Consider the following 22,894-nt stretch of genomic DNA (forward strand, 5'->3'; position numbering starts at 1 on the left):
AGATAATTCAGCAGAGCACCATTGCCCTGGAACCGCATCCATTGTCAATTAAATTTCATCGCAATAATGAGAAAGGACGGCTTCTCAATACTATTTAACTTTTCATCACTTCCCTGGCTTTCCCAATTCTCTCGCTGTTCCCAGAATCTCCGGCGTTGCTCGTTGTGCAGCCCCAAATGACAGACGCCTCCCCGCTAGTCAGCGATCTTCGCAGTGGGCACCTGACAGGACGCTGGTGATGGGGGCCGCCCCAGCTAGGCCCAACTCTAACCTCGCTTGACAAACCTACATTCATGAAGGCTCAGGCACAGATCAGGGAAGGGGAAGGGATCGAAGTTCAGAATTTCCAGCCTGTGTGGTTTTACTGCTGTACGCAGTGACAAGAGTCCAACATCCCCTCTAATGGAACAAAAGTCAAATGAGTAACTTTTCCCTTTAGAGTTTAACTTTCTTACTTCAATTTAATTGCGAATGGAGTTACAGTGACATTTATACACTGCAGAGTTCCACAGTTGAACAACTTTACTGTACCCAAAGTCAAAGTTGGTTTCTTCTGACAAAAGAGCCAAAATATCTCAGTAGCAGAGGACTGAGCTTTGATGGCTAAGTGGTCTTTGACTTTTTTCATCTGCTTTGACTCCAGTCCGTTGGGACCATGAAGATACCACACTTATAGGTCGTGGTAGGTCAGTATTGAAATGTAGCTTGTCACGTCAGGCTGATACATTGGGGTTCAATTAGTTGTGAGACAGTCAGCATAATCTCAAGAGTTGAAAGCAAAAATGATGTGGATGCTGGAAATCTGAAACAACAGAAAATGCTGGAAGAACTCAGCAGGTCTTAGCAGCATCCGTGGAGGGAGAAACAGAGTTCACGTTTTGAGAAGGGTCATACAGACTCAGAGTGTTAACTCTGTTTCTCTCTCCACGGATGCTGCTGGACCTGACAATCTCAGAGTTCATCACCTTGGAGGTTTTGCCTGGTCATTTTGCTCAGTGGACTCATTAAGGTCCAGTACATATTCTTATTTACTCATTTGTAAGGAGTGGTCTAATTACACACCTGGGTCTCTTCTCTCTTGAAAAAGGTTGAGGGGGTGACCTAATAGAGGTCTTTAAAATTCCGAAAGATTTTGATAGACTGGATACAGAGAGAATGTCTCCTCTTGTGACAAAGAGCAGAACTAGAGGCCATCAATATAAGATAGTCACTGAGAAATGCAATCGGGAATTCAAGAGAAACTTCTTTATCCAGAGAGTGGGGAGAATGTGGAACTCGGGAGTTGTTGAGGTGAATAGCATAGATAGATATAGGCGAAACAAGACAAGTACATATGAGGGAGAAGGAAATAGAGGATTTAGATAGGGAAAGATAGGACTAGACTAAGTGGAGCATAAACACCAGCGTGGCCTGGTTGGGCCGAATGGCCTGTTTCTGTGCTGTATGTCCTGTATAAATTGACCTTTTCTCATCCCATGGTCTCATTAAAAATAATCCCTCATTTCTTCGTCTCGCCTCACACTGGAGTACATTTCCCTAAGTCTTCCAAATCATAGCCCAAGTGACTGCTCTGCAGTCGTAACCTCAGTCAATGAGTCTTGAGATGCCAGTCGAAGAAGCCTAGTCTTTTTTGGCCAGCCATTGTCTGGTGGGAGCTGATTTCTCCCTTTCTCAATCCCAGGAACATGAAGATTAATTCTAGTCAAACTTCTGCAGGTGACCCAGGTGGGACCAGATAAATCAGCACAGAATGCGGATTAAAGTTTGGACCTTCTTGGTTCAGATCCTATACCATCACCCCCAATGATGTGTCAGCACTGCCTTTTCTTAAATACACTGGACTGTATTGAATTCAGAGAGGCTGTTAAGCAATGATTCACACAAGCAGTCTTAAAAGCAAAGGTAAGAATTTTAGCTGGATACCAGATGGGTTACATCTTAAGCTCATCCATTGTTTTGTAGTTGAGGTTTTTCTTACAGAGCTATCCCCTGTCATACAAACCAAAACTTTTTTCCTAATTTTCTTCCCTCTCTATAAGATCCTGACTCGCACCAGGGTGCAGATCCAAGGATGCCAAAATCACTTGAATATCTCAAAGTGGCCAGGAGTTCTGACTGGCTATGGTTAAAAACAAAATTGTATAAAATATTTTGAGGCTTTCATAGATTCAGTTTATGGTTCTTATTATGGACAGGAAGGGATTTAATGTAAACAGTCTTGATTTCTCCTCTCACCACCCCACTATAAACAGAATTTTTGATTTTGATTTCCCAACCTCTCAGCTTTGGTGTGATCCAATTTCTATTAATAACCCCACAGCAAACTCAAGATAGGGTGAACTCGGAGGATTAGTTTATTTGCACACACTCAAAATATGGAAAGGGGTGTCGCTACTTAGTCCCCTGTGCATTCATACAATAAACGAGGGATAGAGAAAGATTTATAGGGCAAAGATCACAGAATAACGAATTATTGTTTCATGTGAGTCCAGAATCAAAGTGCAATGATGTATTCCTTCACAGAGGTCAGCAGGTTGAAAACTGATGCTGGATAATTCACTTTTTCTTGGAGCTGACTTCTATGATGAGATAGGCACACAGAGATGAATTAGTCTTGTGGATGATGGTATAGAAGTTCAGATGTTCCATTAGAAATTTTGATGGGGCCATTCAAACATGAACAGAGCCCCTTTTCTGAGCTGCTGCTTGGTAGATGGAAGATGGCAGACTGAGCTTTGCAGTACAGCAGGACAGTATAACTGGTTCTCCCGGCTAAGGGGGGTGGTCACATAACATGACTCCCACCTCTCCAATTTCGTTTTGACAAAAGGCGCATATTCTTTTGTCTTGGTTCCTGAGCTTGTTAATATTCCAACCATTAGGAATTTAAAAGGAAGGTTGCAGGGTCCTTTGTCCTGGCAGATGACTCAGTTCTGATTGGCCAGGCTTGGCTTATGAAATGGAAATGACCTTTGAATTTGGATTCTGCAGGCCACAGGGGTTGTTAGCGCTGCCTCAGAGATAGAGAGGCACAAGTCTCTGCGATATTGCCCTGGTAAGTCGCTGTATGTCATTATTTTTGGTTACAAGCTGTTTTGATCCATTGTTAATGCCCCAGTGTCCATCGACTTACTCATGTCGATTGTAATGGATCACAAATCTCCTCCTTAAGTTTTTTGTGACAAAGTCCTTGCAAACTACTGTGCCATTTTCAACTTCCCTTTCCTCTGCATGTTTCTTGAACATAGTGTCACTTCCCAAATCCCATGTTTCAATCCTTTTAATCAGGATTGTTCCGTTGTCACAGTGCTGAAATGGCTCTTATCAAAGTCACAAATGATCGCCTATGTGATTGTGAAGGTGAGCGATCCTTCCTCATTTTTCTTGATCTGTCTACAGCCTTGGACAGAGTTGACCACATCATCCTCCTCCATCACCTATCCACTGTCATCCAGGTGAGTGCGACTCTGTACTCATCTGATTCTAATCTTGTCCATCTGTTGGTGGCCAGAGAATCGTCTCCAATGGCTTCTCTTCTGGCTCCTGCACTGTTACATCCGGTGTCGCACAAGTTCCTATCCTTCGTGTCCCCTCCTATTTCTCATCCACATGCTTTACCTATTACTGGCCTGTGCCAGTTGACCTACATTGGCTCCCGGTTAATCAACATCTTGATTTCAAAATTCTAATCTATGCTTTCAAATCCATCCTTGACCTTTTCACTCCTTATCTCTGTAACTTCCTCCAGCCCTACTCAATGTTGCTCCAATTGTCTTCATCGTCCCCAATTTTAATCACTCCACTGTTAGTGGAATGCCTGTAGCCAACTGGGCCCTAAACACTGGAATTCCCGTCTTAATCCTCTCTGCCCCTTTGCCTCTCTTTCCTCTTTTAAGGTGCTATTTAAAACCGACCCCATTGACCATAAAACATTGAACATAAAAATAAAGGATGTTATGCTTCAGTTACATTTGGCATTGGTGAGACTGCAGCTCGGTTATTGTGTGCAGTTTTGGTCTCCTTATTTAAGGAAGGATGTAAATGCGTTGGAGGCGGTTCAGAGGAGGTTTACTGGATTGATGCCTGGAATGAGTTGGTTGTCTTATGAGGAAAGGTTGGACAGACTGGGCTTGTTTCCACTGGAGTTTAGAAGAGTGAGGGGAGATTTGATTGAAGTGTACAAGATCCTGAACGGCCTTGACAAGGTGGATGTGGAAAGGATGTTTCCTCTTGTGGGTGAGTCCAGAACTAGCGGTCGCTGTTTTAAAATTAGGGGTCGCCCTTTTAGGGACAGATGAGGAGAAATTTTTTCTCTCAGAGGGTTGTGCAACTTTGGAACTCTCGGCCTCAGAAGGCGGTGGAGGCGGGGTCACTGAATATTTTTAAGGCAGAGGTAGGTAGATTCTTGTTAGGCAAGGGAATCAAAGGTTATCGGGGGTAGATGAGAACGTGGAACTCGAAACACAAACAGATCAACCATGATCTTATTGAATGGTGGACTAGGCTGGAGGGGCTGAATGGCCTACTCCTCTTATTTCATGTGTATGACCGAGGTGTCCTGATGTCTCCTTATGTGGCTAAATGTCAAATTTTGTTTGATAAGCTCCTTTGAAGTGCCTGGAGAGGAAATGTTGCTTAACTCTTCCTTTGTGAATCCTCACAGGAAGTATTCATTCAGAACCTCTAATGTTTTATGCCAATATTCATTTGACGTGATTTCCCATTTTGTCTTTTAGGGGTTTCACCTCTTCTCTAACCGTTCGTCCTTTTGCTATTCACCATTGCGCAAAAGGATTTGCAGCCAAGGCGGGCAGATGGAATTGTGGTACAGATTGGCCATGATCTCACTGACTAACAGAACAGGCTCGAAAGCTGAATAACTTGCCCTGGTCCAATGTTTTCTTCCTGGGTTTACCTTTGCCCATCTTGCACAATTAATCTCGCTTTTAATTTGCTCCCTAATCCAGTTTGGGTCACTTTAGCTTAGTCTGAGCCTGTTATTTTTGGGAAAGTATTTACTTTGTATGTTGTTTGTTATAATTCTAAAGGGGTTCTGCATTTCTTCCACTGAAGTGTCCCAGAAGAACCTCTCCAATTTACTCATTGTCCCTTCTTGTCCATGAGGTTAGGAACCTGACTCCTGGTCTTTACAACTTCCAATTGTACATTTTCTGAGTCATTTACAGAACTATTACATGAGGTAGTCTCACGGAACAGTGGTAACGTCCCTGCCTCTGAGCCGGAAGCCCCAGGTTTAAGTCCCACTCCAGGACCTGATGGCCAGGGAAGGTGTGTTCATAACGCAGCCAAACAGGTTGAGCATCAACCTGCAAATCCTTCCAACGCACACCAATGACAGGCGGTAAGAGTAATGTGATGGAAAGAAACTGGAGCCTCTACCAAAACTATCCCTTGCTCTAGATTACAACATACATGTTGCCACAGCATCTTGGTCTCCCTGGTTAGCTCAGGTGGTTGGGCAGCCGGTGTGCATCAGATTGGCACCGACAGCACAGGGTTTGATCCCCGTTCTGGCTGGGGTGGGGTGGAGTCAGGACCCGCCTCTCGTTGCCCTACCCATGATGGAGAACACGGTGCTATGAGTTGGACCTACCTTTAGGCAGACAGCTCAAGGGGAAGATCTTGCCAGGTATATTGGGCCAACTCTGACTCCAAACCTCCTGAAATTTCATACTTTATGTTTAGTTGATTTAAGTTTCTCATTAAAATGTCTTTTCTGCTTTCACAGAGCCTTCTCATCTCTCCACAGAGCGAATTGCCCTTTCTCTTATGCAGACCTGGTAGTCTACAGCACACATAGGATTTAGGAGTAGGAGTAAGCCATTCAGCCCTTTGAGCCCGCTCCACCATTCCGGTGGCTGATCAGGTTGTGGTCCCAGCTCCACTTTGTCGTATACTCCCCATAACTCTTGACTCCCTTGTCTTTCAAAAAAACTGTCTAACTCAGCCTTGAATTAAATCAGTGACCCAGCCTCCAGTGCTCTCTGGGGAAGAGAGTTCCACAGACTAACGACTGTCTGAGAGAAAAGATTTTTCCTCATCTCCGTCTTAAACGGTAGACCTCTTTATTCTCAAACTGTGTCCCTGAATTCCAGTCTCTTCCCACAAGGAATCCGGCATCCACCCTATCAAGCCCCTTCAGGATCTTACATGTTTCAATCAGTTCACCTCTCATTCTTCTAAACTCCGATGGGTACAGGCCCAAACTGTCCAACCTTTCCTCATAAGGTGATCCCCCCCCCATCCCAGGAATGAATCAAGTGAACCTCCTCCGAACTGCTTCCAGTGCAATTATAACTTTTTTTCAAATAAGGAGACCCAAACTGTACACAGTATTCCAGATGTGGTCTCACCAAGGCCCTGTACAACTGCAGTAAAACATCCCTACTTTTATATTCCATTCCCCTTGCAATAAATGACAACATTCCATTTGCCTTCCTCATCACTTGCTGCATCTGCATACTAACTTTTTGTGATTCATGTACCCAGACGTACTCAGATACGTGTAACATTAACTGATTATTTTCTTTGACATTACAGCTGTCACACCAGAGAGGTTTCCTGCCTCCCACAGGGCTGACATATTTTACCTCGGTGTATCCCTGTTCCCCATAGTTATCCTTGCCCTGACTTTGTAACAAGTCACCCCTCTTCCAGTCCTTTGCACTCTGGAGATATTCTCAATCATTTATGAAGTCTGCATTATCTTACTCACACTATGTTGCCAGTCACTCATTTACCTCTTCAATATTTCTGATGAACTCTCCTCCTTTTCCAAACACTGGCAATGGACCAGAGAACATTACTTTCCATCTTCTATCTTTTGGGTTTTAAGAAAATCCTCACATATGGGTATTAATGTTATTGTCCCTTGCCTCATTACCTAATTATCACCTGCTCTTCTAACCTTTCCGCAATATGTACTGACAGATGATTTCTGATACAATCTGTAAAAGGGACAAAAAGTGTTTGACCTTACCAGGAGTAAAGGAAGAAAATGAAAAACGGGATGGAGACTGTGAACTGAAACCAACGCCAGTCTCGGATTCCATATGCTAACCCAGCCAGCTGTAGTTGGCCAAGGGTGTAAAGGCAACCATTGATCAGCGAGACAGGAATTCGAAATCTTGTCGGGATCCATTCCATCTCTGCAGGAAGACAAAGACAGATTCAAGGTACTGAATGCATCAAAATAATGAAGCACAAGGACATTTAAAAGCAGCCTTGGTGGGTCTTCCTCAGTTCTCTGCCCTGGGGGCAGGTTTGACCCACAGCACGTGATTTCTACCACAGGTAGGGCATGGAGGCAGGTCCTGAATCTGCCCCAGCCAAAACAGGGATTGAACCCCATTACTGTTGGCACCGATCTGATCCACACTGGCCGTCCAGCCAACCGCACCCACCCCCCGCCCTTCCCCAGGATTCTGTGTTGCTATAGCAACATAAACTTTTCCATGTATGCTGTACCCTGGAATTATGGATAGCAATGGTAGAGTCTCCAATTTCTCTCCATCACATGGCTGACCAGGAATCTCTCCAGCTCTTACCACCCCCCATCAACGTACATCATTAACACAAGGAAGTATGATGTCATTGCTGTCACAGAAACATGGTTGAGAGAAGGGCAGGATTGGCAGCTCAATATTCCAGGATTTAGGATCTTCAGGCAAGACAGGGAGGAAGGTAAAAGAGGAGGGGGTATCGCAATACTGATCAAGGAATCAATTACAGCAGTAAGGAGGGATGGCATCTTAGAAGGCTCCTCAAATGAAGCCATATGGGTAGAACTGAAAAACAAAAAAGGAGCAATCACATTGCTGGGAGTGTACTATAGGCCTCCAAACAGTCAGAGAGAAATAGAAGAGCAGATATGTAGACAAATTTCAGAGAAGTATAAAAATAATAGGGTAGTAATAGTGGGGGATTTCAACTTCCCCAACATTAACTGGGTTAGTCATAGTGTGACAGGTTTAGAGGGAGCAGAATTCTTAAAATGCATCCAGGAGAGCTTTTTAAGCCAGTATGTAGAAGGTCCTACAAGAGAGGGGACGGTTCTGGACTTAATTTTAGGGAATGAAGCCGGGCAAGTGGTAGAGGTATCAGTAAGGGGGCATTTTGCAGATAGTGATCATAAGTCCGTTAGATTCAAGGTTGTTATGGAAAAGGACAAGGATGGGCCAGTAATCAGAGTTGTAAATTGGGGGAAGGCCCATTTTAATAAGATCAGATAAGATTTGGCCAGAGTGGACTGGGAGCAGCTACTTTTAGGTAAATCTGAGTCAGAGCAGTGGGACTCATTCAAGAAGGAAATAGGAAGAGTACAGGGCCAACATTTTCCAGTAAAGATAAAGTACGGGACCAACAAATCCAGGGAACCCTGGATGTCGAGGGATGTACAGGATTGGATAAAGAGAAAAAGGGAGGCTTATGGCAGATACCAAGGGCTCAAAACAGCAGAATCCCTAGAGGAATATAGAATGTAGGGGGGAGCTTAAAAAGGAAATTAGGAGAGCAAAAAGGGAGCATGAACAAACATTGGCAAGTAAAATAAAGGAAAACCCAAAATTATTTTACAAGTACATTAAGAATAAGAGGATAACTAGGGAAAGAGTAGGGCCCATTAAGGACCATGGTGGTAATTTGTGTGTGGAGCCGGAAGACATAGGTAGGGTTCTAAATGAATACTTTGTGTCAGTGTTTACAAGTGAGAGGGACAACGTGGGTATGGCAGAAGGACTGTGATATAATTAAAGAAATTAGCATAGAAAGGGAGGAGGTTCTAAGTGGTCTGGCAGGCTTAAAAGTAGATAAATCTCCAGGCCCGGATGAAATGCATCTCCGGCTGTTGAGTGAGGCAAGGGAGGAGACAGCAGGGACGCTGGCGATAATTTTCAATACCTCTCTGGCCACAGGAGAGGTGCCAGAGGACTGGAGGACAACCAGTTGGTACCGTTATTCAAGAAGGGAGGCAGTCAGTCTAACCTCAGTGGTGGGGAAACTATTGGAAGTAATCTTGAGGGATAGAATTAATCTACACATGGAGAGGCAGGTATTAATCAAGGACAGTCAGTATGGTTTTGTTAAAGGGAGGTCATGTCTGACCAAATTGATTGAATTTTTCAAAGAGGTGACCAGGTGTGTAGATGAGGGCAATGCATTTGACGTAATCTACTTGGACTTCATCAAAACTTTTGATAAGGTCCCACATGGGAGACTGATAACGAAGGTAAGAGCCCATGGGATCCAAGGCAATTTGGCAAATTGGATCCAGAATTGGCTGAGTGGCAGGAAGCAGAGGGTGATGGTCGAGGGGTGTTTTTGTGACTGGATGCCTGTATCCAGTGGGGTTCCACAGGGATCGGTGTTGGATCCATTGCTGTTTGTGGTATATATAAACGATTTAGACTTTAATGTAGGAGGGTTGATCAGTAAGTTCACAGATGACACGAAAATTGGTGGGGTGGTAAATAGTGAGGAGGATAGCCTTGGATTACAGGAGGATATAGACGGGCTGGTCAGATGGGCTCATCGGTGGCAAATGGAATTTAACCTGGATAAGTGTGAGGTGATGCACTTGGGCAGGACAAACAAGGCACGGGAATACACGATGAATGGTAGGACCCTGGGAAGTACTGAGGATCAGAGGGAGCTTGGTGTGCATGTCCACCAGTCCCTTAAGGTAGTGGGACAGGTAGATAAGGTGGTTAAGAAGGCATATGGGGTACTTGCCTTTATTAGCCAAGGCATAGAATATAAGAGCAGGGAAGTTATACTGGAACTGTATAAAACGCTGGTTAGGCCACAGCTAGAGTATTGTGTGCTATTCTGGAATCCACATTATCGGAAGGATGTGATTGCACTAGAGAGAGCGCAGAGGAGATTTACCAGGATGTTGCCTGGGTTGGAGAGTTTTAGTTATAAGGAGAGATTGGATAGACTGGGGTTATTTTCCTTGGAGCAGAGGAGATTGAGGGGGGACATGATTGAGGTGTATAAAATTATGAGGGGCATAGATAGGGTAGACAGGAAGGAACTTTTCCCCTTGGTGGAGGGATCATTAACCAGGGACCATAGATTTAAGGTAAGGGGCAGGAGGTTTAGAGGGGATGTGAGGAAGAATTCTTTCACCCAGAGGGTGGTGGGGATCTGGAACTCACTGCCTGAAAGGGTGGTAGAGGCAGAAACTCTCATAACATTTAAGAAGTATTTGGATGTGCACTTGCAATGCCATGGCATACAAGGCAATGGGCCTAGTGATGGAAAATGGGATTAGAGTAGTTAGGTACTTGTTTGACCAGCACAGACTCGATGAGCCGAGGAGCCTTCTTCTGTGCTGTAGACCTCTATGAGTTGGTACTCAAACCTTTTTGGTCAGGGTTTCCTTGGCTATCAAATCCTGGAGTGGGACTGGAACCTAGAGCTTCTGGCTCAGAGGCAGGGTCACTACCCACTGCACCACACAACCTTCTTCTCTGTAGGTGATTGGATGTGACTAAGAACACTATAACCCCATAGTTAATAGAAGTTTGCTTCTGAAGATTCCAGTTTATGCTTGGGGTAGGAGTCACGAGTGCTGGCCACCCATTTAAGTCATATGTAAATCCAGTGAGTTAACGTTGGCAAGCTGTTGACAATGGAGATGTCATGATTCAGGGTCATTGGCTGTTTGACTGAGGAGTGTTTTTTTTGTTTTAAGCTCAAACATGTGAACACTCTGATATGAACTCAGTTTCAGGCCGACACGGGTTAATTCACAATCCTGACTCTCTCCTCATCTGATGTCGATGCATAGACATTTAGTCCTTTTCCCGACCTGGATTCCCTGGATAGTGAACAGGGATACTGGCTGTTCGTTGCCCTCCGTAGCCAAGTGCATGTGGATGTTTCCTCCAACCTTCTATATCCTAAGCTTCGGGTAACGATAGCACTCCCATCTCTGAGCTTAAGAAAGTTATGGGCTCAAGGCCCATTCCAAGAATTTAGAAGGTTATGGAGTGATTTGTTTGAAGTTTTCAAGATATGAAGGGGGAACTGATAGGACCAGTTAGAGAGAAACTATTCCCTCTGGTTGGGGAGTCTCAGACGAGGGGACAGAGTCTAGAAATGAGAGCCAGACCTTTCAAGGGTTTCACACACAAAGGATGGGAGAAGTTTGGAAACTCTCTTCCACACACATCAATTGATATCAGATCAATCTTTAACTTCTAAATCTGAGATTAGTAGATTTTTGTTAACCGATTAAGGGATATGGGGCAAAGGCAGGTTTATGGAGTCAGGGCACAGATCAGTCATGATCTCATTGAATGGTGGAACAGGTTCAGGGGGCTAGATTGCCTATTGATGTACCTACGGTGAGGCTTAATTCACAAAGAGACAGCTCTCTTCTGTCTGTTTTTAACACAAGGAAATCCTGGGCCCCTGTTCGATACATGGATGAAATAATCATTGAATGTTTACCCATATCACCAGACTTGGGGCTGTAGGTTATTTGCTGTCTTGCTCAAGGCTTCCACAGGACATTTATACAAAAAAGTGTGAATCTTACCTACACAGCATAGGCTGTCTGCTACCAATCTACTATTGGAAAAATCATAACCCAATTAATTGGAAACTTTTGACAAGCGAGAGATTGGAGATCGAGATCCCACCCTCATTTCTTGTGTACTGGGTACAGGAGAATAAAGACCCTCGTCTTCAAGGTCAGTTGGTCAGGTCTGAGGAGAGAGGATGACAGAAATAGGAGCTTGGCTGCTTACTTAAAGCATGAAGCCAAAGAGGCCTAACACAAGCCAGCATCTGGTCCAGTAGTTAGCTTGGTGGGCCTGCTGGCCAGGAGAGAGCGCGGCGATATAGTTCCAAGTCAGGAGGGTGGGTGGCTTAGAGTGGGAACTTGCAGGTGGTGGTGTTCCCATACATCTTCTACCCTTTCCCTTCTAGGTGGTAGAGGTGGTAGAGTTTGGAAGGTGCTGTCAAAGGAGCCTTGGTGAGTTGCTACAGTGCACCTTGTAGACGGTACACACACTGCTGCTACTGTGTGTCGGTGTTGGAAGGAATGAATGCTGAAAGTGTTGGATGTGGTGCCGATCAAGCGGGGCTGCTTTGTCCCGGAATTTATCAAGCTTCTTAAGTGTTTTGGGAGCTGCACTCATCCAAGCAAGTGGGGAGTATTCCATCACACTCCTGACTTGTGCCTTGTAGATGGTGGACAGGCTCTGGGGAGTTAGGAGGTGAGTTACTCGCCGCAGGATTCCCAACCTCTGACCTGCTCTTGTAGCCACAGTATTTATACGGCTGATCATATTGGATAATGCTGGTTACGTTCCTGATCAATGGTAACAGCCGGGGTTGGGTGGGAAGTAGGGGGGTGGGGGGCGGTGGGGGGGAATTCAACAATGGCAATGCCGTTGAATATCAAGGGGAGATGGCTAGAATCTCTCTTGTTGGGGATGGTCATTGCTTGGCAAACGTATAACTTATCTCACTTACGGAGGCAAATACCATTGAGCGTGATTCCTGACACCGCCATTCCGCACAGAAACCTCCAGAAGCAGAACAAGAAGTAGGAAGAGGAAAAGGATGCACACATTCCACAGACTGCCAACTGGAAGTGGGACCAGAGTAGGAGAGTCCTCCGCCCGTACCTGTCAATAATAAACACAGGGTAAGCATTAAAGCAAGGAAACATTAAATGTTTAACAGTGTTACGTAACATTATTGGTAAGCCATTCACAGGTATGCTGCATCTCTGTCTGGTGATATGGTTAATGTTTGGAACAAGTTCTGTTCTGTGTTTAATTGGTGTTGTACAGAACCTTTATAGCTTATCGGTATTTAAGTACTATCTGTCGGTGAAGGCAGCCTGAGCCAGAACTGAAATGTCACAGCAGCAGTGGGAAAAGATTTTCTTCTTCCAACCTCTCCCCACTAACCCCCACCCCCCACCCCGGAAGGAGCTGACAACATGCTGGACTACAGCTTCCACCAAAGTAGGGTTTCCAACTGTGATTAAATGTATTCCTGGAGGTTTCATCACCTGACATCCCTCCACACCCACCCCCACCCCCCCAACCACGCTCCAGCCATTAGTCGGCCAACACATCCATCCTTGTGACGTACTGCCTTCCTACGCCAATTGGAAAGCAAATAGACCCATTACCCAGTTAGATGATGCTTGACTGTCAGTCAAACTGCCTTTCTCGCCTGCCACCCCACCACCCCTCTCTCCCCAAGTCACTTTCAATATTTTTTTATATCTGATAAAGATAAATGTTCAAAGGAAATGACCAAACAAAAAAAAAATCTTTCTCCAAGGTTTGCACAGCAGTGTCCTGGAGGTCGATCTTCAATTCCTGGAGACTCCAGACTGATCCTGGAAGCTTGCTAACCCTCCACTGAAAGCAACCTGGTAACCTCGTGCGAGTGACCATTCTTGCATCTTAACATCAGGCAGTGAACGTGGGCAGAATACTTCATCCACAGACACCCCTGTTCCCATCCAACATTCATCTACATACTTATTCCCATCAAGGGCTGACTGGGTGTCAATCTGGAACAAGGATCTTGGCTGATGTTCTCCATCTCAGGCCATTCTATAAGCAGCTGTCATCAGCTGATACAACACAAGCTGACAGAACTGACTGTCTGACCTGTATAGCTCAGTGTTTATTACATTTAGATGCCAAGGGACCCGAGTCCTGGCCGTTAGTAACCCATGATAGAAGGGAGCTAATACAGAATGGGAATCATTCTGTCTGTTGAACATACCACACTAGTCAAATTCCACTGATGAGGCTTTCCTGATCACTTAGTGGGCATTGCCAGAGTGGTGCCACTCGGAACAGAAGGACCCATGGATTGATTCCCATTGGGGCCGAGTTATTTGATTATCACCCCATCAATGTGGACAAGGAGGTCAACATGAGATGGTATCAATGCCTGCTGTCTATTGAACCAGGAGAGAAATGACTTGGCAAAAGGTTGAGAACAAACTGTAATGAACTAAAACATGAGACATTAGAGAATCTGTTTAGGTTTGTGGATGGGCTTGCCTCCCAGTTACTACCCTGAGCTCTCAATTTGGGTCCTGTTATCACCATTTCTTTCCAGCAGTTTGAACCAGTGAATTTTTTGGACTTGCACTGGGTAGATTCTCACCTCATGTCAGATTGCCTGTCACAAACAGGATAACCACTCATGACTTACTCAGCTCCCTCATCATCCACATTGCTTTATCCTCCCTGAGTGGGACAATCCCAGATCAAACTCTTCACCAGCCCCTCCAATAATTCAGTCTGGAAACCCTGAATCGCTCGTCTCTGACACGCTTGTGCCCAATGGACACCTCTGCTAATGTTGAAATAGAAACCGAAAGTGCTGGAAATACTCAACAGGCCTGACAGCATCTGCAGGGAGAGAATAGGAATTAAGTCAAAGAGCGATAGAGTCATTATGGCACAGAAAGAGGCCATTCGGCCCATCGTGTCCATGCCGGCTCTTGGTAGAGCAATCTCATTTGACCCACTGAGTCCATGTCGGCTGTCTGTACACCAAGCCAGTCAGTCCCATTCACCCCGCTCTATCCCTGTAGCCCAGTAAGTTCATTTCTTTCAGGTTGCCCAACCAATTTCCTATTGAAATCACTCATTGTCTCCGCTTCCACCCACCTCGTGGGCAGCAAGTTCCAGGTCATTACCGCTCACTGCGTTAAAAAAAGTTCCTCCTCACATTCCACCCCTCCCTTGCCCAAAACCTTTAACCTGTGTTCCCCATCAGTCCTTGTACCATCAGCCAATGGGAACAGCTTTTCTTTGTCGACCTGTCATCGTCTCCACCCACCTGCTTGTCCACTCCCCCCATCCTTCACCACAATTTTTTTTCCAAAACACACATTCTGCCCCACTATCAGTCCCACTCACCCATCACTCCATCCCCACTGACTTAAATTTACTGCACTGGGTGACAGGGAGCCGAAGTAACTTTTATGTCTTTGCCTTCATATTTCTCCATGGCAACATTCAAGCCATGCTTGAGAGAGGTGATGGCATAGTAGGAATGTCACTAGACTAGCGATCTAGAAACCCAGGGCCGCAGGTTCAAATCCTGGCATGGCAGCTGGTGGAATTTCGATTCAATTAATAAATCTGGAATTATAAGCTAGAATCAGTAATGATGACCATGGCAACCATCATCAACTATCCAGTTTGGGTTGACGTTGCGAGTCCTCATGACCCTTCGACAGAACTTGAGTTCGAGTCCAAGAAAGAGTTGAAATATAAGCTGGTTTAAGGTGTGTGGGGGGGGGGGGTGGAGAGAGAGAGAGAGAGAAGTGGAGGGGGGTGGTGTGTTTGTAGGGACAAACAAGCAGTGATAGAAGCAGATCATCAAAAGATGTCACCAACAAATTGTTCTATTGTTGGTGACATCTTTTGATGATCTGCTTCTATCACTGCTTGTTTGTCCCTACAACCACACCAACCCCCTCCACTTCTCTCTCTCTCTCTCTCTCTCTCTCTCTCTCTCTCTCTCTCTCCCCCCCCCCCCCCCCCCCCCACCACCCCCCACACCTTAAACCAGCTTATATTTCAACGCTTTCTTGGACTCAAACTCAAGTTCTGTCGAAGGGTCATGAGGACTCGAAATGTCAACTCTTTTCTTCTCCGCCGATGCTGCCAGACCTCCTGAGTTTTTCTAGGTAATTCTGTTTTTGTTTTGGATTTCCAGCGTCCACAGTTTTTTTGTTTTTATCCAGTTTGAGATGGATAGAGAATTAAATAATTTGAAATTAAAAGCTGGTCAACCCCAAAACTGTTAGATTCTTGTAAAAACACATCTGGTTCACTCATGTCCCCTTTAGGGAAGGAAATCTGCTGTCCTTACCCAGTCTGGGCCTACACGTGACTCCAGACCCACAGCAAATGTGGTTGACACCTAAATGCTCTCAAATGGCCTAGCAAGCCTCAGTTCAAGGACAATTAGGGATGGGCAACAAATGTTGGGCCTAGCCAATGATACCCACACCCCATGAAAGAATAAAGAGGGAAAAATGTAGTTGGTCACCTGGAGAGAAAAACAGCACACAGCTTTTTGTCCATGTCCAAATGCAGCAAGACCTGGACAATATCCAGGCTTGGGCTGACAAGTGGCAAGTGACATTCGCACCACACAAGTGTCAGGCAATGACCATCTCCCACAAGAGAGAATCCAACCATCGCTCCTTGACATTCATTGGCATTACCATCACTGAATGCCCACTAGCAACATCCTGGGGGTTACCATTGACCAGAAACTGAACTGGACCAACATATAGATACTGTGGCTACAAGAGCAGGTCAGAGGCTAGGAATCGTGCGGTGAGTAACTCACTTCCTGATTCCCGAAAGCCTGTCCACCATCTACAAGGCACAAGTCAGGAGTGTGATGGAATGCTCCCCACTTGCCTGGAAGAGTGCAGCTCCCACAACACTCAAGAAGCTCGACACCATCCAGGACAAAGCAGCCCCGCTTGATTGACACCCCATCCACAAACATTCACTCCCTCCACCACTGATGCACAGTAGCAGCAGTGTGTGTACCATCTACAAGATGCACTGCAGGAACTCACCAAGGCTCCTTAGACAGCACCTTCCAAACCACGACCGCTATTATCTAGAAGGACAAGGGCAGCAGACACACGGAAACACCACCACCTGCAAGCTCCCCTCCAAGTCCCTCACCACCCTGACTTGGAAATATATCGGCCGTTCCTTCACTGTCGCTGGGTCAAAATCCTGGAACTCCCTCCCTAACTGCACTGTGGGTGTACCTACACCACAGGGACCGCAGCAGCTCAAGAAGGCAGCTCACCCCCACCTTCTCAAGGGGCAATTAGGGATGGGCAATAAATGCTGGGCCCAGCCAGCGACGCCCACATCCTGTGAAAGAATTTAAAAAGCACACGGGGCAGCTGTCATAGATAAAAATGCCAGATGTCTGAACCTATCAATTCAGTCGACGTAAATCACAATGGTCACACGGGACCTGGCTACCAGAATACAGGATGCAGCAAAGGGACAGAGTACACCCGAGAATTTTCCATCATTGCCTGCCAAAGAACTGGCTAGAGGTTGAGTAGGAAAGTTTGGCTGCGAAATCCTGGGTGAGCAGCCAGCAGCTTAAAAACCCCAACCTGATGGTACGCTTTGTATAATTCATTACCCCACCGCCCCCATTTCTTACTTGTCCGAAAGCCTGCCCAGTAATATGGCTCCTATCAGCAAGCCAGCCATGTAGATAGACTGTGAGATCCATTTCAGATGCTTCCAAGCGCACACCAGGTCCCACTGTGGAAGAATGGAGCTGAGAGTTATTTGGGAATTTAACAACATCAGCAGTAGCCCTAACCCCTAACCCGGCCTTCTCAAGGGCAATTCAGGATGGGCACTAAAAACGCTGGCCTCGCCAGCGATGCCTGCCTCCCGTGAAATAATAGATAAAAGGCTGCGTTTCATGCCAACGCTGTGCATGCTCGGAACATGCGCAGTTCGAGCGGGTCGCTCCATGATGTCACTTGGACTGCCCCGAGTAGGCAGTGGCCAGGACCAAAGATGGCTCTTGCTGAAATCATCACAGCTGGGCAGTGGCACATAGACAGTCTGGTGAAAATGTATCCATTTGTGCTGAGCTGACCCCAAAACAACTTCGGCTTTGCAATAAATCCGAACCTTTCTCGAGAGGGCGAGCCTTGGAAGCGAGAGTCAAGGAAGGAAGTTAATTCTAGGCACGAGAGGTAGGGAGGGCTCCCCACGGAGCGTGCCAGTATGCCCAGGGAGTGCTTTGGAATTAGCAGGGGACTCCCCCCCGAGATGCTTACTCAGGGAGAGGAGGAGGAGGGACCCCTGTAAATACTTGCCAGCGCTCCCCATGGACTCTCCGTGCCTACTGACACACTCCCTGGGGAACCCCCAAATTTTAAATGCAGCCCCGCATGGATGGGCTTTAATTATACATGCACAGACCGATACTGGCAGCCTGGTCCGCAGGGGAATGATGCCACTAGATTTCCGTGCATAGGCAGACTGCCATCTTGCATTGGCAGGTGACAGAGTGTTAAAAACACATCCTGCAAATGCCTCACACCCAACAGATGCTACGGGGAAATTTTACTTTTTCAACTTGTCATCTCAGTTTATTCACCCTGGACTGGAACTTATTCAGTGCAACAGTATTGACTTTCTCATAATCTACCTGCCATGCCCAGTACAGGCATGTAGATATTACACATTTTAAAGCTGTATTTTAAAAAGCGGACACCAAAAGCTATTTAAGAGGGCTGTAACATATCATGTGTCTTGGCAGTATCCAGCTCCAGACAATCCCAAAACCCGAGAAAATATTTAATTATACATGGACCCTTGTGAAATTCACCCCCCCCCCCCCCCCCCAAAAAAAAAATTGACACAAAGTTAAAGGCCAGCCAGAACGTAGGTGTGTGTACCGGTTTCCCATCAACTCCGGCTCAGTTCAGTGCAACAGGCTTATCACAGTAGCTATAAGACATAGCTCACGTCATTCAGGGTTTTTGATTTGTAACTCTTTGCTTCTGTAATTGGGAAGGGAAAAGGAAGATTCTCTGGTTGCTTTAATATTCCCCTCCCCTTTATCGCAGAAGTATTTTTAAAAGGCGGGTTTTGCTAGCAGTATGTCTCCGGCCAGTGATGTCATTGGCTTACCACACAAGTGCGGACGTGTGTGCATGTGCAGACGGATATCGGCGGCCACCCTGAGTGGCCATATTGCATTGGCAGGAGACAGTGCTGAAGAGACAGCAGCTGTTCTGGGACAGATACCAAGAGAAATACCATCTGAAAGTCATTGAACCAGCTGCAAGATAACCATGCAGCCAAGGTAATACACCTTATATCTTAAAAGCGATTTTCCTCTGGGGATTCTGGGATTGCTTAGTGTTGGCCCAAAGGATTCTGGGATTGCTCAGTGTTCACCCTCTGGGGATTCTGGGATTGCACAGTGTTGTTCCCCTGGGGATTCTGGGATTGAGCAGTGTTCTTCCCCTGGGGATTCTGGGATTGAGCAGTGTTCACCCCCTGGGGATTCTGGGATTGAGCAGTGTTCACCCCCTGGGGATTCTGGGATTGTGCAGCATTGGCCCTCTGGGGATTCTGGGACTGCGCAGTGTGTTCCCAAAGTCTTCTGGGATTGCTCAGTGTTCGCCCTCTGGGGATTCTGGGATTGGACTGTGTTCACACTCTGGGAATTCTGGGATTGCACCATGTTCATGCTCTGGGAATTCTGGGATTGCTCAGTGTCCATCCCCTGGGGATTCTGGGATTGCGCAGTTTCCATCCTCTGGGGATCCTGGGATTGCTCAGTGTCCACCCTCTGGGGATCCTGGGATTGCTCAGTGTCCACCCTCTGGGGATTCTGGGATTGCTCAGTGTCCACCCTGTGGGGATTCTGGGATTGCTCAGCGTTCACCCGCTGGGGTTTCTGGGATTGCAGTGTTGACCCAAATGATTCTGGGATTGCTCAATGTTTACCCTCTGAGGATTCTGGGATTGTGCAGTGCCCATCCCCTGGGGATTCTGGGATTGTGCAGTGTTTGCCCTCTGGGGATTCTGGGATTGCACAGTGTTCACCCTCTGGGGATTCTTGGATTGTGCAGTGTCCGTCCCCTGGGAATTCTGGGATTGTGCAGTGTTCACCCTCTGGGGATTCTGGGATTGCGCAGTGTCCATCTCTTGGGGATTCTGAGATTGCGCAGTGTTGGCCCTCTGGGGATTCTGGGATTGCTCAGTGTTGGCCCACTGGGGATTCTGGGATTGCTCAGTGTTCACCTCTGGGGATTCTGGGATTGCTCAGCGTTCACCCGCTGGGGTTTCTGGGATTGCAGTGTTGACCCAAATGATTCTGGGATTGCTCAATGTTTACCCTCTGAGGATTCTGGGATTGTGCAGTGCCCATCCCCTGGGGATTCTGGGATTGTGCAGTGTCCATCTTCTGGGGATTCTGGGATTGTGCAGTGTTTGCCCTCTGGGGATTCTGGGATTGCACAGTGTTCACCCTCTGGGGATTCTTGGATTGTGCAGTGTCCGTCCCCTGGGAATTCTGGGATTGTGCAGTGTTCACCCTCTGGGGATTCTGGGATTGCGCAGTGTCCATCTCTTGGGGATTCTGAGATTGCGCAGTGTTGGCCTTCTGGGGATTCTGGGATTGCTCAGTGTTGGCCCACTGGGGATTCTGGGATTGCTCAGTGTTGGCTCTCTGGGGATTCTGGGATTGTGCTGTGTTCATTCTTCAGTTTGGAGGAGTCCACTCTGGACAATGTGCACTCGCTGGAGTGCCGCTGTGCCAACTGAAAGCTGTAAGTCTGGGCTGAGCAGAAGGCTGGTTAGCGTAGCCATCCACATTGTGGCCAGTCGGCTGCTGACTTGAGCTGCGTTATTATAGTTCCACAGGGACAATGGCACCATTTGGAATCATAGAGCGTTTACGGCACAAAAAGAGGCCACTTGGCCCATCATGTCTGTGCTGGCCGAGAAAGGAGCCACCCAGCCTGATCCCACTTTCCAGCTTTTGGTCCACAGCCCTGCAGGTTAAGGCAGTTGAGATGCACATCCAGGCATCTTTTAAATGAGTTGAGGGTTTCTGCCTCCACTACCCTTTCAGGCAGCAAGTTCCAGATCCCTGCAACCCTCTGGGTGAAAAAGACATTTCCTCATCTCCCCTCTAATCTCTCTACCAATCACTTTAAATCTATGCCCCCTCCTTGCTAAGGGAAGCAGGTCCTTTCCATCCACTCCATCCAGGCCTCTCACAATTTTGTACATCTCAATAAAATCAGCAACCCCCCCCCCCCCCCCCCCCCCCCCCCCCGCCCCCCGCCGCCCCCCAGCCTCCTCTGTTCCCGGAAGAACAGCCCAGCCTCTCCAATCTTTCCTCACACTTATCCAAGAAGCCATTTCATTCACTCCCACACTGTTGCTTTTACCAGCTGGAACCCCTGGGGCAGGTGGGGGGAGGGGGAGGGGGAGGGAAAGAGTTGCCTCCACAGTGAACAGTGGTTGGGAAATGAAGTCAACAACATTTCTCAGGCAACAATTTTCAAAGCGTCGATTTTCAAGGGAGCAGAATCATTTGCTGGATCTTTGCTCTCGTTTGCTTCATTTAATTATTTTTCCATTATAAACAGGCCCATTCCTTAACCATTACTGGACAGTAACCACACCATCCAGAATGTTAATTGTTTCCTTAAAAGGAGAATTGCTGAAAAATAGAGACATGTTGAAGCTTTTCATCTTGGACTTATCAGGACACTCGCAAAAATACCAATATAAGGGGGGATAACAACAATTTATACTGTATGTGAAGAGAGTGCCAATTGGTTGGCAAGTGGCGTTGCCATGGAGAATGCACCAGCGATTGTGACTGACTGTTAACTGCCAAGCATTATTTGAAATTTAATCCAGGCAGCTTGACCCTGATTGATCAAGGCATTGTCCTGAAGAATGAGTCAATGAATGGGGAACCTGAGATAATGCTGATCAAGTGAAAACTGAACCCAGCTGGGAAGGGCAAATTATTTAAGCAGCGTTGTTACATGAGGAGTGGGTGTCATATCACTTACAGACATTGCATGAATATCTACACAGTTTGCTAGTACTTCCACCATCTCTGGTTGCCGTGCTTAATAAATGAGACTTCAATTTTACATAATCCTCATGCAAGCAGCAGCAGCAGCAGAGCAGTTGGCGAGTATAGGTCCACCCACAGGGTGCATTGTAATCTTCCACTCAGTTTTCTCTCTGCTGGTATCTGTGGGGATTTAAGATCAAGTAGGAGCCAGCAGAAGCCATAGCTCAAGGGAGCTGTAGATATTTGCCCCATGTTACTATATCATGGCCAATCTAGACATGCCACCATTTTCTAAACCTGTATTCACTGAACTTAGCAACTCTCAGAATTGTTACAGCGAAGGAGGTGGCCATTCGGCCCATTGTGTCTGCACCGGCCCTCTGACTGAGCAATTCCCTCAGTGCCACTGCCCCTGCACATTCCTCCTTTTCGGAAAATGGTCTAATTCCCCTTTGAAAGTCTCCATTGGACCTGCATCCACCCACACTCTCAGGTAGCGCGTTCTAGATTTTAGCCGCTCTCTCCGTGAAAATTTTTTTTCCTCAAACGGCTTTTGCTTCTTTTGCCCATTACTTTAAACCTGTGCCCTCTCATTCTCGATCTTTTTATGAGTGGAAACAGTTTCCCCCTATCTCCTCTGTCCAGGCCCCTCGTGATTTTGAATACGTTATGTCAAGAAGATATAATAATTCTCACAATGTTATTGGAATTTAATGTAAAATAAGAGTAATAGTGGGATCTGTGTGTGTGAGAGAGACTTAATTGAATTAGAGGCAGCTATTCTGGGTGCTTTGATCTGAGAAGTTAGGGTAGAAATGTTAATTAGGTAAACATGGGGAAGTTTAGAAACATAGGTGTCAAGGGAACATTTACATTTTAAAATAAACCAGACTAGATTTATTTTGAAAAGAGGGATGAAATGTGTCACCTAGCCAGGTGAAGTTTAGAAACAGTGTGTTTATTTTTCCCAAAGATTACTGGTAAAAATTAGTGCTCTGAGAGGGTTTTATTATCAGGGAGATAAAGTCCAAAGACATAGTGAAACAATGGGTCTTTGCATTCAAAGAGGAAGATATGTATAAAGAAGGAGCAAGGGCTGTGTGTAAGAGAAGCCATTTTTAAGATCTTACAAGTATGAAAAACAGTCAGCATCTAAGCCTCAAGCCGCTGTCTTCAAAGGACTGATGTTAAGAAAACTCACTTGGAAGTCGACTTGTTCAGGGTATCATGTTTCTTTACCTGGGTC

At 46.3% G+C, this 22,894-nt stretch overlaps 1 protein-coding gene across 1 annotated transcript in view; it reads right to left on the reverse strand.

Moving 5' to 3' along the window:
- LOC121273003 (solute carrier family 22 member 6-A-like) overlaps positions 1 to 22,894 on the reverse strand; it is a 36,848-nt gene that overhangs the window by 12,186 nt on the left and 1,768 nt on the right. Inside the window, exons 2-4 of the mRNA XM_041179934.1 lie at positions 17,236 to 17,339; positions 12,508 to 12,662; positions 7,001 to 7,169 (exon numbers count right to left, since the gene is read on the reverse strand). Of these exons, the coding sequence (XP_041035868.1) occupies positions 7,001 to 7,169; positions 12,508 to 12,662; positions 17,236 to 17,339 (428 nt within the window). The remainder of the gene's footprint in view (positions 1 to 7,000; positions 7,170 to 12,507; positions 12,663 to 17,235; positions 17,340 to 22,894) is intronic.

Source organism: Carcharodon carcharias, chromosome 37, assembly GCF_017639515.1.
Source record: "Carcharodon carcharias isolate sCarCar2 chromosome 37, sCarCar2.pri, whole genome shotgun sequence".
Taxonomy (NCBI): Eukaryota; Metazoa; Chordata; class Chondrichthyes; order Lamniformes; family Lamnidae; genus Carcharodon; species Carcharodon carcharias.